This window comes from Trichosurus vulpecula, chromosome 8 (assembly GCF_011100635.1).
Source record: "Trichosurus vulpecula isolate mTriVul1 chromosome 8, mTriVul1.pri, whole genome shotgun sequence".
Taxonomy (NCBI): domain Eukaryota; kingdom Metazoa; phylum Chordata; class Mammalia; order Diprotodontia; family Phalangeridae; genus Trichosurus; species Trichosurus vulpecula.
The window spans coordinates 84,405,304-84,418,149 of record NC_050580.1 but is presented as its reverse complement, the minus strand read 5'-3'; the positions used below and the strand labels follow the sequence as shown (position 1 = coordinate 84,418,149).

Below are 12,846 nucleotides of genomic sequence, written 5' to 3'. Positions count from 1 at the left end.
ATTCGATATTTATATTGGTCAGTTATATATACTGTTCCTCGGATAGTATTGGATAACCTCTGAAAAATTCTTACTCTTTGGCTATCTCAAGTTATAATACAGATAAGTAGTTGGAGCTTTTTTTGGCCTTAATTATACTTTTTATTGGGCTAGAGTGCTTTCAAGGACACTGTAGCTAGGGTTATAATAACCAGGGATTTGTCTTAGAGTACCAGATAAATAATAATAACAACTCAGTTATTAAGCAGTCTATCTGTAATGCTGCATTAACCTTCTAGTAGTAATATTAATAGCTAACATTTATATAGCACTTTAAGGTCTGTGAAGCACTTTATATGTGTTATTTGATTCTCACAGCTACCCTTTTACAGATGAAAAAAGGTCAGGTGACTTGCCCGAGGTCCATAGGTAGGGAGTAGCAGTGGCAGGATTTGAACTGTGGCTTTGTTATTTTACTGAACCTCAAGTCCAGTACTCTATCCACTGTACCACCCAGCTGCCTCGCAGGGTGAGGGTCAAATGAGATCATATATGTCAAGTGCTTTGTATACCCTAATGCATTATCTAAATATCCGTTACTAATATTGCCTTGATTGTTAATCCCAAGATATCCAAAGAAACAGAAAACATTCTCAAACTATTGATTTATGGAAAGACTCAAATGAGAATCACATTAGATAAGATGGTGTCGTTGAGGTTTCAGTTTTCGTTGGTGGAGGGATGGTAGGATTTAGAGCTGAAAAACCCATTGGAGATCATCTGGTGCAAACCTCTCATTTTATAGCTGAGGAACCATAGGCTCAGAGAAGTATGACTTGCCTATGGCTATTTAGGTAGTAGGTGGTAGACAGAATTCAAACGTCATCTTCCAATTTCAACTGATACTTTTTCCACCATCCCAATTACGTAGCTGAAACCACAGAATCATCAAAATATCAGGCCCTCCAAATCTGTGGTGTGCCTTGTTTGGACCTTTTAGATTCTCCAAACTTGAAGACCACCAATTAAAATTATTAGGATCATAATACTATAGATTTAAAGCTAGAAGGGTGGCTTAGACCAATTCTTTCCTTTCAGAAATGAAGGAACTGAGGTACAGAAGTTGAGTACCAGAGGTGAAATTTAAACCCTGGTCCTTTGACTCCACCGAAGTGCAATTCAGTATTTATTTTTATTTTTTAATCCAAGGTATGAACTATTTTCATTCATACTTCACATATATTTGCTTAAAGTCTGGGTTGATATTTTCATTCAGGTTAATGAAGAAAATGCATTTATTAGAATTTGAGATGACATCAGTTAAGACAGTATTACTGTCAGGAGACTTGAATTCTATGCCAGTTTTACTACTAACTAACCAGCCTTCTCTTTGCTTTTATTTCTATACCTGTCCTAGCTGTCTCACTAGATTGCAATGAGGAAAAAAAGGAAAAAAGTAATTAGAAAAAGCTACATAAATGTAAATTGTTATTTCTCATGAAAAGGAAACTTTTGTGATGAAGGCAGATGTTTTACAAGTGGTAGATAACAGCTATAGTAGGAACTTACTCAAAAAATAGAACCCTCTTTAGACATGGATATGCATCATTCCCTTGGTGACTAGGCACTTGGCTAACATTTAGGCAGGGTCTGCTAGAATTGAGACAAAATTGGAGGTGGAGTAATGTTGTAATCTAATTTAGAAATCACCATATCATGAAACTGTATTTAAGATCAAATAACAAGAACATGCCAATTTTGAAGAAAAAAAAAAACTTAAGTATTCACTTGTGTTTCAAAATTACATGTTTCAGTTGGTTTCACCTATAAAGAGGGAAAATATTTTTGAATGAGAGCATACTGTAATTATGTGTGTATTAAATTTATTTCTATTAAAGTGATCTTTACTTTTCATTTTAGGGAAGATGTAGAAAAAGTCAAGTCATCAGGAGAATGGAAAGAGGTCCATGACTTTTATCTAACAACATTTGATTCTTTCCTGGAGCTCAGTGCTACGTTTAAGGTTAATTGATAGTTTTCTAATCCATTTTGTATTTTCTTCATTTGAAATGCTTCACAAAAATATGATTACTTTGCCCTTTGCCTTGTTTTCTACATTTCAGAATTAAGCAGCTTTTAAAACAAATATGTTTGAACTAGTGATTTAAATCCTATAGAAAAATTATTCTGGTCCATTATTGGTACAAACATTATTGCATGATTCTTTTTTTCAGGATTCAAAAATGGATATGTACACACACATACACACATTTAAGTAGCTTCATTTTCAATATATGTAATTTTTATAAAAAGATTCTTTTAAGTCATCAGAACAAAAAAGAGTAGGTAAAGTTTCAACTTTATTACTAGGAACTGCTTTTATAAACTTATATGACATATTCAGCTGTTTAATTGATTCAACTGTTTAATTGACTTTGCAGAAAGATGCCAATACCCCATTCAATACCATTGAAGATTCTGGGATTAATGCCAAATTTGTGAATGCTGTGTATGATGCCTTACTAAATACTGTAAGTATTATAAAATAAATTACTTAAAATACACATATGTAAATGTTCTAAAGTGTTTAGTGAACTTATAAGCTGTAGAATTTATTTTAACTTTTTTCAACCTAAAGATAATAGATTTGTAAATTACCAATATAAAGTGACATTTAAAGCTATGAGGTTCATTGAGATTGCCAAGAGGAGAATAAATCATTCCAAATGTAGATCTCAAAGAATAGAAAAGTACAACTATACACTACTTAAATTCAACTACAATCTTTATTATTGGTGATGCACAAAGCAGTGGCAAATGCAGAAAAGATTATATCTTTATATAAATACATGTGTCAAAAAGTTCTGCCAGTTACCTGTCTTCTCCACAAAGAAGCATACTTCCTGGCTATTTACAAAATTTGAGGATATAAGTCTGAGTAATAGCAGGGACTAGGGCTAGTACTGTTTTATACTTAGCAGAGTAAAGGGGACCACAGAGTTATTTAAATGCACCAATAGATGCCTTTTAAATACACCAGTCAAATGTAAGCTACGTTAGGATGCACTAATCATTGAGAGAATTCTTCTAGGGGTGGAGGAAGCTATACTCATCAATGTATCAGTCAAATCACTGTCACTGTTTCTGCCTACTGGTCCCCTTCTCGCTGTTGAGAGGGTTACATAGTTTGACCAGCAGTATCAGGATGAGGTTGGAAAGGTTATTAGATCTGGCAGGGTCTTGAATGTAAGGTTAAAGAGTTTGAATTTTTATTCCATAAATATTTGAGCCATTGAAGATTTTTGATCTGGGGAAGTAGGTTTTTTGAATGAATCCCAGAGATGAGTATTTTCTTGTCCTATGCCTTTTATGAAAACACAACACACAAAAAAATTCTCATTACCCAGGTTTGGGTATGTTAACTGTGTTAAACATTTTTATTTAAAACCAAATAATTCATTAGTATAACATTTAACATTGTTTGAAAAATATATTATGTAGCATGTTTACATACAAAATATTTAATATATAATAAATTTATATAAAATATATTATTAAGCTTCAGGACATTTTAAGATTTTTTTCTATTGCTTTTTAAAAATTCTCATCTTGCCATTTTGTTTTTAATTGCATCATTTTGTGGCAATTAAGAACAAATATTTATATAACTTGGCCAATGCTGACGCTGTGTTAGTACAATAAATTATATGCAAATTTAATTTTTGTGTTAAGTATGGTCTGTTTTTATTTGTGTTCTTGTCATATTATCCTCTCTAGAAAGAGAAAGCAAAAACTTTTTTTTTTGCTGTGCTGCAAACACTATATATTTTCCCCTGTTAAATCTATAAATGTACCTAACATGTAAAAGTAAGCTTTTTTTAAAAAGTAGTTAGGTGCTAACATTTTGATTTTCTTTACAGCCTCAAGATATTCAGAAGTCAGTACTGAAGGGTATCATTAACAGTCTATTAAGAGAATGGAAAGGGTAAGTATATTATTTATTTTATAATTAAATTTTAACTCTCTAATACTGTTTATAAGTAGTTTATACTTTTAAAATATCAAATTGAAATATTTCCAGTTAAGGCAAAATATAATATTATTTAATAGTTTTTTTTCTTAGAAATTCACCTTAACTTCTCATTATATAATTTCTGATACCATACCTATAAAATTACTGTTACTTTTTAATGACATCATGAGCCATCCAAATTGTTCATAATCCTGTTTTGAAAATGAATGCATCATTAAAAATTCCATTCTAATACTTCAAAACCTAGAGAAAAGCTCTTAGGACCATAGATTTAATGTTAAAGGAACTTTGAAGCAATTTCCTCCAATTCCTTTATTTCTCACATGAGGAAACCAAGGTCTAGGTAGGTCAATTGACTTTCCAAAGGTCTTAAGGTAGCAGGGAGCAGAACTGGATTTTGAAGCCTGTTCTGTGACTACAAATCCATCCTGTCTTAAAGCCTAGCTAATTTGTTGTTCCTTAATTGCACAATGGATTTGCAAGTAAAAAGAAGTACTTTGAACCTAGTTAGAAGTAAGGCTGTGATTCTTCTGGGAAGCCTTGGCAAATGTCTGTTGTTTTGGTTGTATGTGTAAATTATCTCGTTACCACATATCACAAGAGAGATGGTGCCCATAACACATAGTAGTATGTAGCCATAGATAAGTCACAACCTTTCAGTTCCCCAGACAACTCTCTAAAATGGTAAATTATGGATGAGTTGTTGGTCTGCGTTGGTAGGTGAATTTTTCCACAGCAGGTATTATCCAAATTGATGAAATCACATATCCAGACTGTCTCACAATGCCTTCCCCCCCTCCCCCCACCCATCTCAATCACAGAACTACTGTTATAAATCATTCTCCTTAGAGGAACTGGGTGACGCCTCATTGGAGAGAACAAAGGGAGATAGATGGAGTTGATAGTCTAAAACAGAGAATGTTTAATTTTTCATGGGAATTTGGACCTGCCAGTCCTTTTACAAAATGAACAGAGACTTGTTGGTGCTTCAGACAAGAAACAGACGCTTTCTGGGCAAGAGTCTTGAAGCAGTTAGACACCAGGGAAAATTTCCTCTGGCCACTGGAAGGAGCTATAATGATGTGAAAAGAATCACTCTAGAGAAGGTATGACCCTGAGCAAGTCTCTCTGGGTCCCTGTTTTCTCATCTTTTAAATGAGGAGGTTTCAGTCTTTAAGGCTTTAAAGGTTTTTCACTTTTATCTACCATCAAAACAACATGTCTATTAGTGAGGTGATAAGATGCTAAATTAGAAAAAGAGGTGGAGAAACAAGGTTTTGCTGAAAAATAGAACCAGCCTTAGCCACCAGCTACTTCATGTTCCTCAAGCAAACCAAACCCATGTTGAAGAAGTTAATCAGAGGTAAGAGTAGACCTTCCATGAGCCCAAAGCCATGTAGACTTTCAGGAAAATAAATAAAAGTACAGCTATAAGGTAAGTGAAGGATAACCTAGAGCCCAGGAGCAAATTAAGAAAACTCTTTCTCATTTAGAGACTAAGGAATACATGAGAGGAGCCAGGAAGCTATTGGTCAGTCAGTAAGTCAACAAGCATTTGTTAGTCCCCAACTGTGCTGAGACTGGAGATACAAGGAAAGACTGCAGGGTCGATGTACACTGTAGTCCAGCAACACAGCCAGAGCATAACCAAGGAGTCTGTACTAGGTAAAATGTTAGGAAGCAGATTCAGGGCCCAGGGCCTCAGCCTTCCAAGTCTTGTCAGCTAATCAAATTGATCAATTAAACTAGAAAAAAAACCTTATGTACCTACATTTGTTTCTTTATTTTTCTTCTTTCACTTCAACTGAGCAAACATTAAGTACATATCATGTAGGAGGAATTTTGTTAGGCTCAGCAAAAACAAGACAAAAATAAAAAAATCCCTACCCTAAAGGAGCTTATTTTCTACCTAGAGGGTGCGACAGGTCCACACATCAGCAAAGGACAGAATAAACAACTGGAAGATTTGGGAAGGCTTGCTTCCCCAAGGAGGCATCTAATCTGAACCTTGAAGACAGATAAGGGATTCTGTGAAGCAGCAGTGAGGAGGGAAAGCATTCCAGTCTGTGGCTCAGCTTGTGCAAATGTACAAGTGTGGGTGGTGAGAGTCCTGTGTTTGGAGACTAGGTAATAACCCAACATAATTAGAAAATAAGTATGGAAAGGGAGATTGGTAACAGATTGTGTATGGCATAATGCCCAAGGCTGAGAAATCACAGAATTTGAGAGTTGAAAGGGAGCTCAGTGGCCATCTAGTACAACTCATCACCAAGCCAAATCCCCATAGCTGATAAGGGGTTCTCTAGTCTTTGCCAGAGTGCCCGTTGCTACTGGTTGTGCCGCCAGGACCAAACAGAGCAAGTTTGATCCTTTTCCATGTGACAGCCCTTCAAATACTTGCAGAGGACTACGATGAGTTTTTTCTTCTCCAGGCTAAACATCCGTTATTTCTTGAAACAATCCTCATTTGTCATGAACTCAAGGCCTTTCATCAACCTGTTTGCCCCCCTCTGGACACTCCCCCATGTCTGTCCTTCTTAAACTGTGTTCCCAGAATTCCCAAAATTGAACACAACATCCCAGATGAAGTCTGACAGCCTACATAGCAGGAGTTCTTAATCTGTGGTGTGAACTGATTTTTTAACTGTTATGATAACTATTTCCCTTTGTAATCCATTTATTTTATTTTATGCATTTAAAAATCTTATTCTGAGAAGGGATGCACAGGCTTTACCAAGCTGTCAGAGGAGTTCTTGACATACAGGTTTGAGAACCCTTGATATTGTGGGATTATTGGCTCCTTATTTCTGGAAGATTTACTCCTTTTAATGCTGCCCAAGATCACATTAGCTCTCCTGGCAGTAAGATCACACTGCTAACTCGTAAACAACTGCCATCCATCAATGCCTCTCTCATCTTATACTTGGGAAGTTTGTTTTTTGTATCCATGTGTATGACTTTACATTTTGAGTTCCATTTTATTGGATTCAGCCCAGTCTATCCTGTCAAGATCCTTTTAGATGCTGGCAGTGTGTTAGCTATCTCTCTCAGTTTGATGTCATCTGAAAATTTGTTGGGCGAGTCATTTGTGTCTTTAAGTAACTGATTAAAAAAAATATTAAATAGCACAATTCTCTGTGGATACTCCACTAGGGACCTCCAGTCATATTGACAGTGTGTGACCTGCTCAGGTCACTTAAGTGAGGTCTACTTCCTGGGACCCCATTTCTTCACCTGTAAAATGAAGAGGTTAAAAAAGGAACTTGGAAGTCCCTTTTAAGCACTAATCTATGATCCTGTGAACTCCTCTTTTAGTCTAGTCATATGACCAATTCTAAGTCCAACTTGCAGTGAGACTTTGTTTGCTTTGTTGTGTTGCTCAAGGAGTATTCATTGGCACATTAGGAGAGCTCACCTCCACAGTGGTATGAACGGACTATTCACAGGTATATTATGTTCTTAAATTGGGTGTTCAAAGTTGAGTAATGTCAGTGTTGAAATTAGTCATTCTTGGAACTCCTGGGAAAACTTTTCAGTGTTAGACCATGCATGTGCTTTCACCAAATCAGGCAGTGCCTGCATGATAACACCCACTAAAGGAGGTTTTCAGTGAGTCTTCTATTGTGCACAAAATTTTTTTATACTATACTTAGCATCAAAAGAAATACAAGAACCCTTTTCAGTGAAACGTTCACCATTTTGAAGTTGGTTGGTTTTCAACCTTTTCACCAAACTTGACAATCTGATTTGAAAATTTCCTTGATTTTATTTTAGATTGAGTTTTATTCTAGTTCTCCAAAGATTATAAAAACTGCTTCAAGTGGTTACTTTGGTTATCTGTTTGATCATGCTTTTGGAGTTTATAAAGTAGTAATGTACGTTCATCAGTCAATCAACAAGTGTTTAGTAGGGAATTATTATGTGCCAGACACTGCCTTTGTGACCTCTGACTCCACATTCTAAATCACTATTGACCAAGTCATACTAGCATTTATAAGTTTTATAGTAATAAAAACATTAGGACTGAACTACTAAGAACTGAAAGGAAATACTATACCATTATTTATATTAACTATATTTTTCATAAAAATTAAAATTCATTAACTCACTTACCAGACATAAAAGATGAACCAAAAGATGAACAGTTACCATGAATCAAAAAAATAAACTTTAAGTAGAGAAAAGTTGCCTTGTCCTTCAACTTTACTGTTAACTTTACTATGGTCCCAAGTTTTTCTCACAAGATTTGTAGTAGTAGTAGTAGTAGTAGTAGTAGTAGTAGTAGTAGTAGTAGTAGTAGTAGTAGTAGTAGTAGTAGCAGCAGCAGCAGCAGCAGCAGTAGTGGTAGCAGCAGCAGGAATAGCAGCACCTACAGTGTGCCAGGCACCATGCTAAGTAAGTACTTTACAAATATTATCTCATTTGATCCTCACAACAACCCTGGCCGGTAGGTCTTGTTATTATCCCCATTTTACACTTGAGGAAACTGAGGAAACAAAGGTTAAATGATTTGCCCAAGTGACTGAGGCCAAATTTGAACTCAAGAGCTCTATCCCCTGCTCCACCTAATGGCCTCAAGTAGTAGTCACAGTCTAAGGAGGGTTTAAATATCTTGTTAGCACCAATTTGCAACATTTCTCATTACTTTGAGCCACAGTGTCTGGAAATAACCTGGTCCACTTCTTTCTTGGTTCTTGGAGCAGCAAGTCTCTCTACCCAAATGCACCATTTCTTTCTGGAGCTGCCCACAGCAATGCTCTTTTCTTCGTAGTTCGTGAAGAAGCATATGAATTAGAATATTTGACCTAGAATGGATATTTAAGGTAATCTGGTTGAGTTTCCTCATTTGGCAGGTAGGAGGTGGAGGCCTAGAAAGATTCCTCTTGTATTTATTTGGGGGACAAAACAAATACTAAAAAACATCTTTGTGACTGTCACTCCTAGGTCTAACTAACCCTTCCCTCCCCAGCCCCATTACTCCTAAGCTCTCTTGGCATGGCTCAGTTCTTGTGGCAAACCTTTATTGACCTGTTCAGTAGGAATTTAATATTCATCATAGTCACTGATCAGACTTCTATTTCTTTTCAGGCCACGATCAAAAGATGATCTTAGAGCATATTTTATACTTTTACAGGTAAGACAGTAAAAACTGTGCTGATTCAGGTCACATAAGCTTGGGCATATGTATATATAGTGAATAATGCAGTGCAATAAAATATGAATTGTTAATTTGGGTGAAAATATCTTGAGACTATTGACAAATTTGTAAAAGGAATCTTAGCTAAAGTGGGTTTTACTTACTTTCATTGTCCCTTGCACTTTAGTTGCACACATGACCAGAATACACAGAGTAAAAGAAGCTTCTCTTCTTCTTCCAATCCAGCTTATATTTGGCTCGAGAGTTAAATAATTCCTGCTCTTTAGTTACCTTCTTATAGTTGCTGGATCTCAAACTTTCCTATTTCTTCTCAGAAATGTTTGAGAAAGATATTTCATGAGAAACTCTGGAGTCTTGTCCATAAGCAAATGTACAGAACTTTTGGGAAGGGGAGCCTATGAGGGACACAGAACCATCGTTGGACAGGGGGAGCAATTGATGTCTACATACAAAAGCATATAAAATTTGTTTTTGTTTTGTGGTGGGTTTTTTTTAAGAAAGAAATCAAATACTCTTCTTATCTACTTTTAAAACTAAGAACAGGGAACATAAAATTGCGTGAAAGAAATGAAAAGTTATGAAATTCATTTCTATACCATGAGTGATTTTAAAAAGAGAGAAGAGGAGGAGGTGGGACAAGGGAGTAAAAGATTAAAAAGGATAAAGGAAGAAAAAAAGAGCAAGAGATACAGGGGAGGAGAAAGAACAGAGCAGATACTGAGACAGAAGGAACAATGGACAGAGACAGAGAGACAAAGACACTCAGTTTCTACTCTTGTCATATCTAGCTATTTGTTTGAGCTATGAGCATCAGACTGCTACTTATTGTGACTATTGTCTTTTGAAAATTTGTAATCTAGCCATCTCCCCCCTCCTCCTATTCCTGCTTTTCAACAATTGAAATAAGATTTATTGTCCTATGGAAGCCTTCTAGGTGTTTTTGTACATTTTGAAGTAATGACTTAGGTCTTAGAAAGTTACTTCAGAACCTTAGAATTGTTTAGCAATTTACTTACCTATACTTGAAACATTGGCATTTAGAAGTTGACATTTAGGAACTATCAATTCAGCAACAAAACAAGCATTTATTAAGTACCTACTGTGAGTCAGGAATTATGCTAAACCCTGAGGAAACAGAGCAAGGTAAAAACAGGTCCTTTCCTCAAAGAGCTTACAGTCTAATGAGAGAAAGAATATGTAAACAATTACATAGAAACAAGACATATTCAGGATAAACTGGAAGTATGTCTGTCTCGGAAATTAGGACATACATGCATAGTGATTTAAGTTTGCACTAAGAGTCAGCATTTATTTTATTTTCTAAGTATTTTTATCAAATTAGATCTCGTTTTTAGTTGGGTCATACTTCAGCAAATCTGGAATCTCATCAGTATGAACACTTCTTCCATCAGTTAAATATCACAAACTTACCTGTGCCTTCTCATTCTGTGTAATTGTGAGCTCCTCCAGAGCAAGGAATATCTTTTGCCTTTTTTTTAGCCCTAGCACTCAGCACAGTCCCTGGCACATAGCAGGCATTTAATAGGTGTTTGTTGACTGAAGGACTCTATGTCATGCCATGACTTGTGCAAAGAAGATCTGCCAAAGGTACTAGGCTCCTTTAACTTTCTCTGAGAAGCAGGGTAGCACTTAAGCTCTCCGTCTGTTATCCCTTGCTCTGCTTCACTTCCTTTTGCAGTTAGACATTTCCTAGATGGTATCTTTTACACCCTTCTTACCTGGGAGTGATTGTTGGTAGTACATTATAAACTACTTAGACCCATCCTGTATATTTTGCCGGTACCCTTTGCTTCCCTTGGAATTTGGATGCTTTCAGGATTGTGATGTTCTATGATTCATAGTCATGTTAGTCATATAGTCATAATACCAAAAATATAAGTTACGTCATAGTAGTATTGATAAATAATGAGAACCAATAAAAAATTAGGGGGAACTCCTTAGAAATAAGAGGGAGAAAGAATTAGAGCTTGAGACAGGGAAAGGTAAGGGTCTCAAGTTTTAATGTTATTATACTCTACAATTGTTATTATACCCTGCTATCCATTTGAGCTATAGGCACCTGACTAAGTTATTGTGATTGTTGTCTTTTAAAATTCTGAGATTTATTCTCCATCAATTTAGAAGTCTATTATCCCTTGGAAAATGTGTAATGTTTCCCATTCCTCTTACTCTCCTCTTTTCAAAGATTTTTTTTAATGAATGTAATTATTTTCCCTAAAATTCTAGAGGTTTTCTGTACATTTTGAAGAAACAATTTAGGCACTAAAGAATATTCACCTGATATTTTATGTTTGAATTTGTTTTCCTAAGTTATAATTTCTCATTAATTTCATTTTATTTAGGATGTATTTATTTAGAATGTGTCATAAATTTCTTGTTAGTGTTGCAAAGTTTTAACAAAGTGCCTATAATGTTTTTTGCAGAATCCTCAGTTTAATAACACATCTACTTATGTCATCTATGCCCACTTGCTACGACAGATAGCTGCCTTAGTGGAAGCGGACCACCATTTCCTTGTTCACTGGTTTAAAAAGTAATTTTTTCCATGACTAAATATTGCTAGTCTTACCGTTTGAAGCCATCTGAAAGATTTAATAATAAGATGCATTTAAATATTTTCAAATATAATTAACAAAATTAGCAAAAACCTGTGGTAAAAGCTACCATCCAAAGATATTATAAATGCATGCTTTAGTAGAAATTTTATATCATTTTTGAATGTCTCTAATGTATTTTTGTTTTATGAGGTAGATTTCTATTGCCAGTTTTTCAGATATCTCAGAAATAATGATTTGACATAATATTTTTATCTTCATCTAAAAAATTTACTTTTTTTTTTAAACCTTGCTCCTTATTACTTACTTAGAGCCTTAGGGGAAGGAGTATAATATAATGTAAAAAGTAGAGGCAGAAGACCTAGTTCATGGCCTAGCACAGTTACTTTATTAGCTAGAAGGCCTTGAATAAGTCACTCTACCTCTCTTAGACTTGGTTTTCTCATCTGTAAAGTTAGAAAGTTGACTAGATGTTTTCTAGGTGTCCTTTTCAGCCCTAACATTCTGTGGTTCTTCCTAAAAGGTAATGAAATGCAGATTGGTTATTGTAAGCCATTTGTGTGAGATGTAATACTCCTTTTTTAATATACTAAATCTACTTTCAAAATAACTTATTTTTTATTAAAAAAGCTGAGAGGCAAAAAATATCTCAAGATTAGAAGATAATTAAAGTAAAAAAGTCCAATAAATCAGCATACCTTATAATCAACTTTATAATATTCATATTTTGGTGTTTATTTCTTATTTAATTAAAACCATTCTTCAAAGAAGAAGTTTATAGCTCCTCTAATTCTTCATAATTTAAAGCATTGATGTAATTTTAAAAGAATATTAGAAATTTTTGCATGTTTTGCCCAATATGCATGTCACCAAAAAGTAGAAAATATTAAATTTGATTAAATTATTTCAAAATCTTTCCTAGGTTATCACAAAAGAGGTTCAAGCCATTGGTAGACAGATTGCTACAGTTTATTTCCTTACGCCTGTTTCCTGCAAAGCCTGAAGAATTCCCACCTATGACAAAATGTTCCTGGTGGATTCCATCAGCAGCCAAAGTCTTGGCTTTACTTAGTAGGTTTTTCTTCTGCTGATTTTATTTT

The 12,846-nt window shown here is 35.0% G+C and overlaps 1 protein-coding gene across 1 annotated transcript in view; it reads left to right on the top strand.

Moving 5' to 3' along the window:
* Positions 1–12,846, top strand: part of HECTD2 (HECT domain E3 ubiquitin protein ligase 2) — a 122,463-nt gene that overhangs the window by 60,853 nt on the left and 48,764 nt on the right. Inside the window, exons 5-10 of the mRNA XM_036735485.1 lie at positions 1,900–2,002; positions 2,421–2,510; positions 3,900–3,964; positions 9,101–9,146; positions 11,615–11,724; positions 12,669–12,817. Of these exons, the coding sequence (XP_036591380.1) occupies positions 1,900–2,002; positions 2,421–2,510; positions 3,900–3,964; positions 9,101–9,146; positions 11,615–11,724; positions 12,669–12,817 (563 nt within the window). The remainder of the gene's footprint in view (positions 1–1,899; positions 2,003–2,420; positions 2,511–3,899; positions 3,965–9,100; positions 9,147–11,614; positions 11,725–12,668; positions 12,818–12,846) is intronic.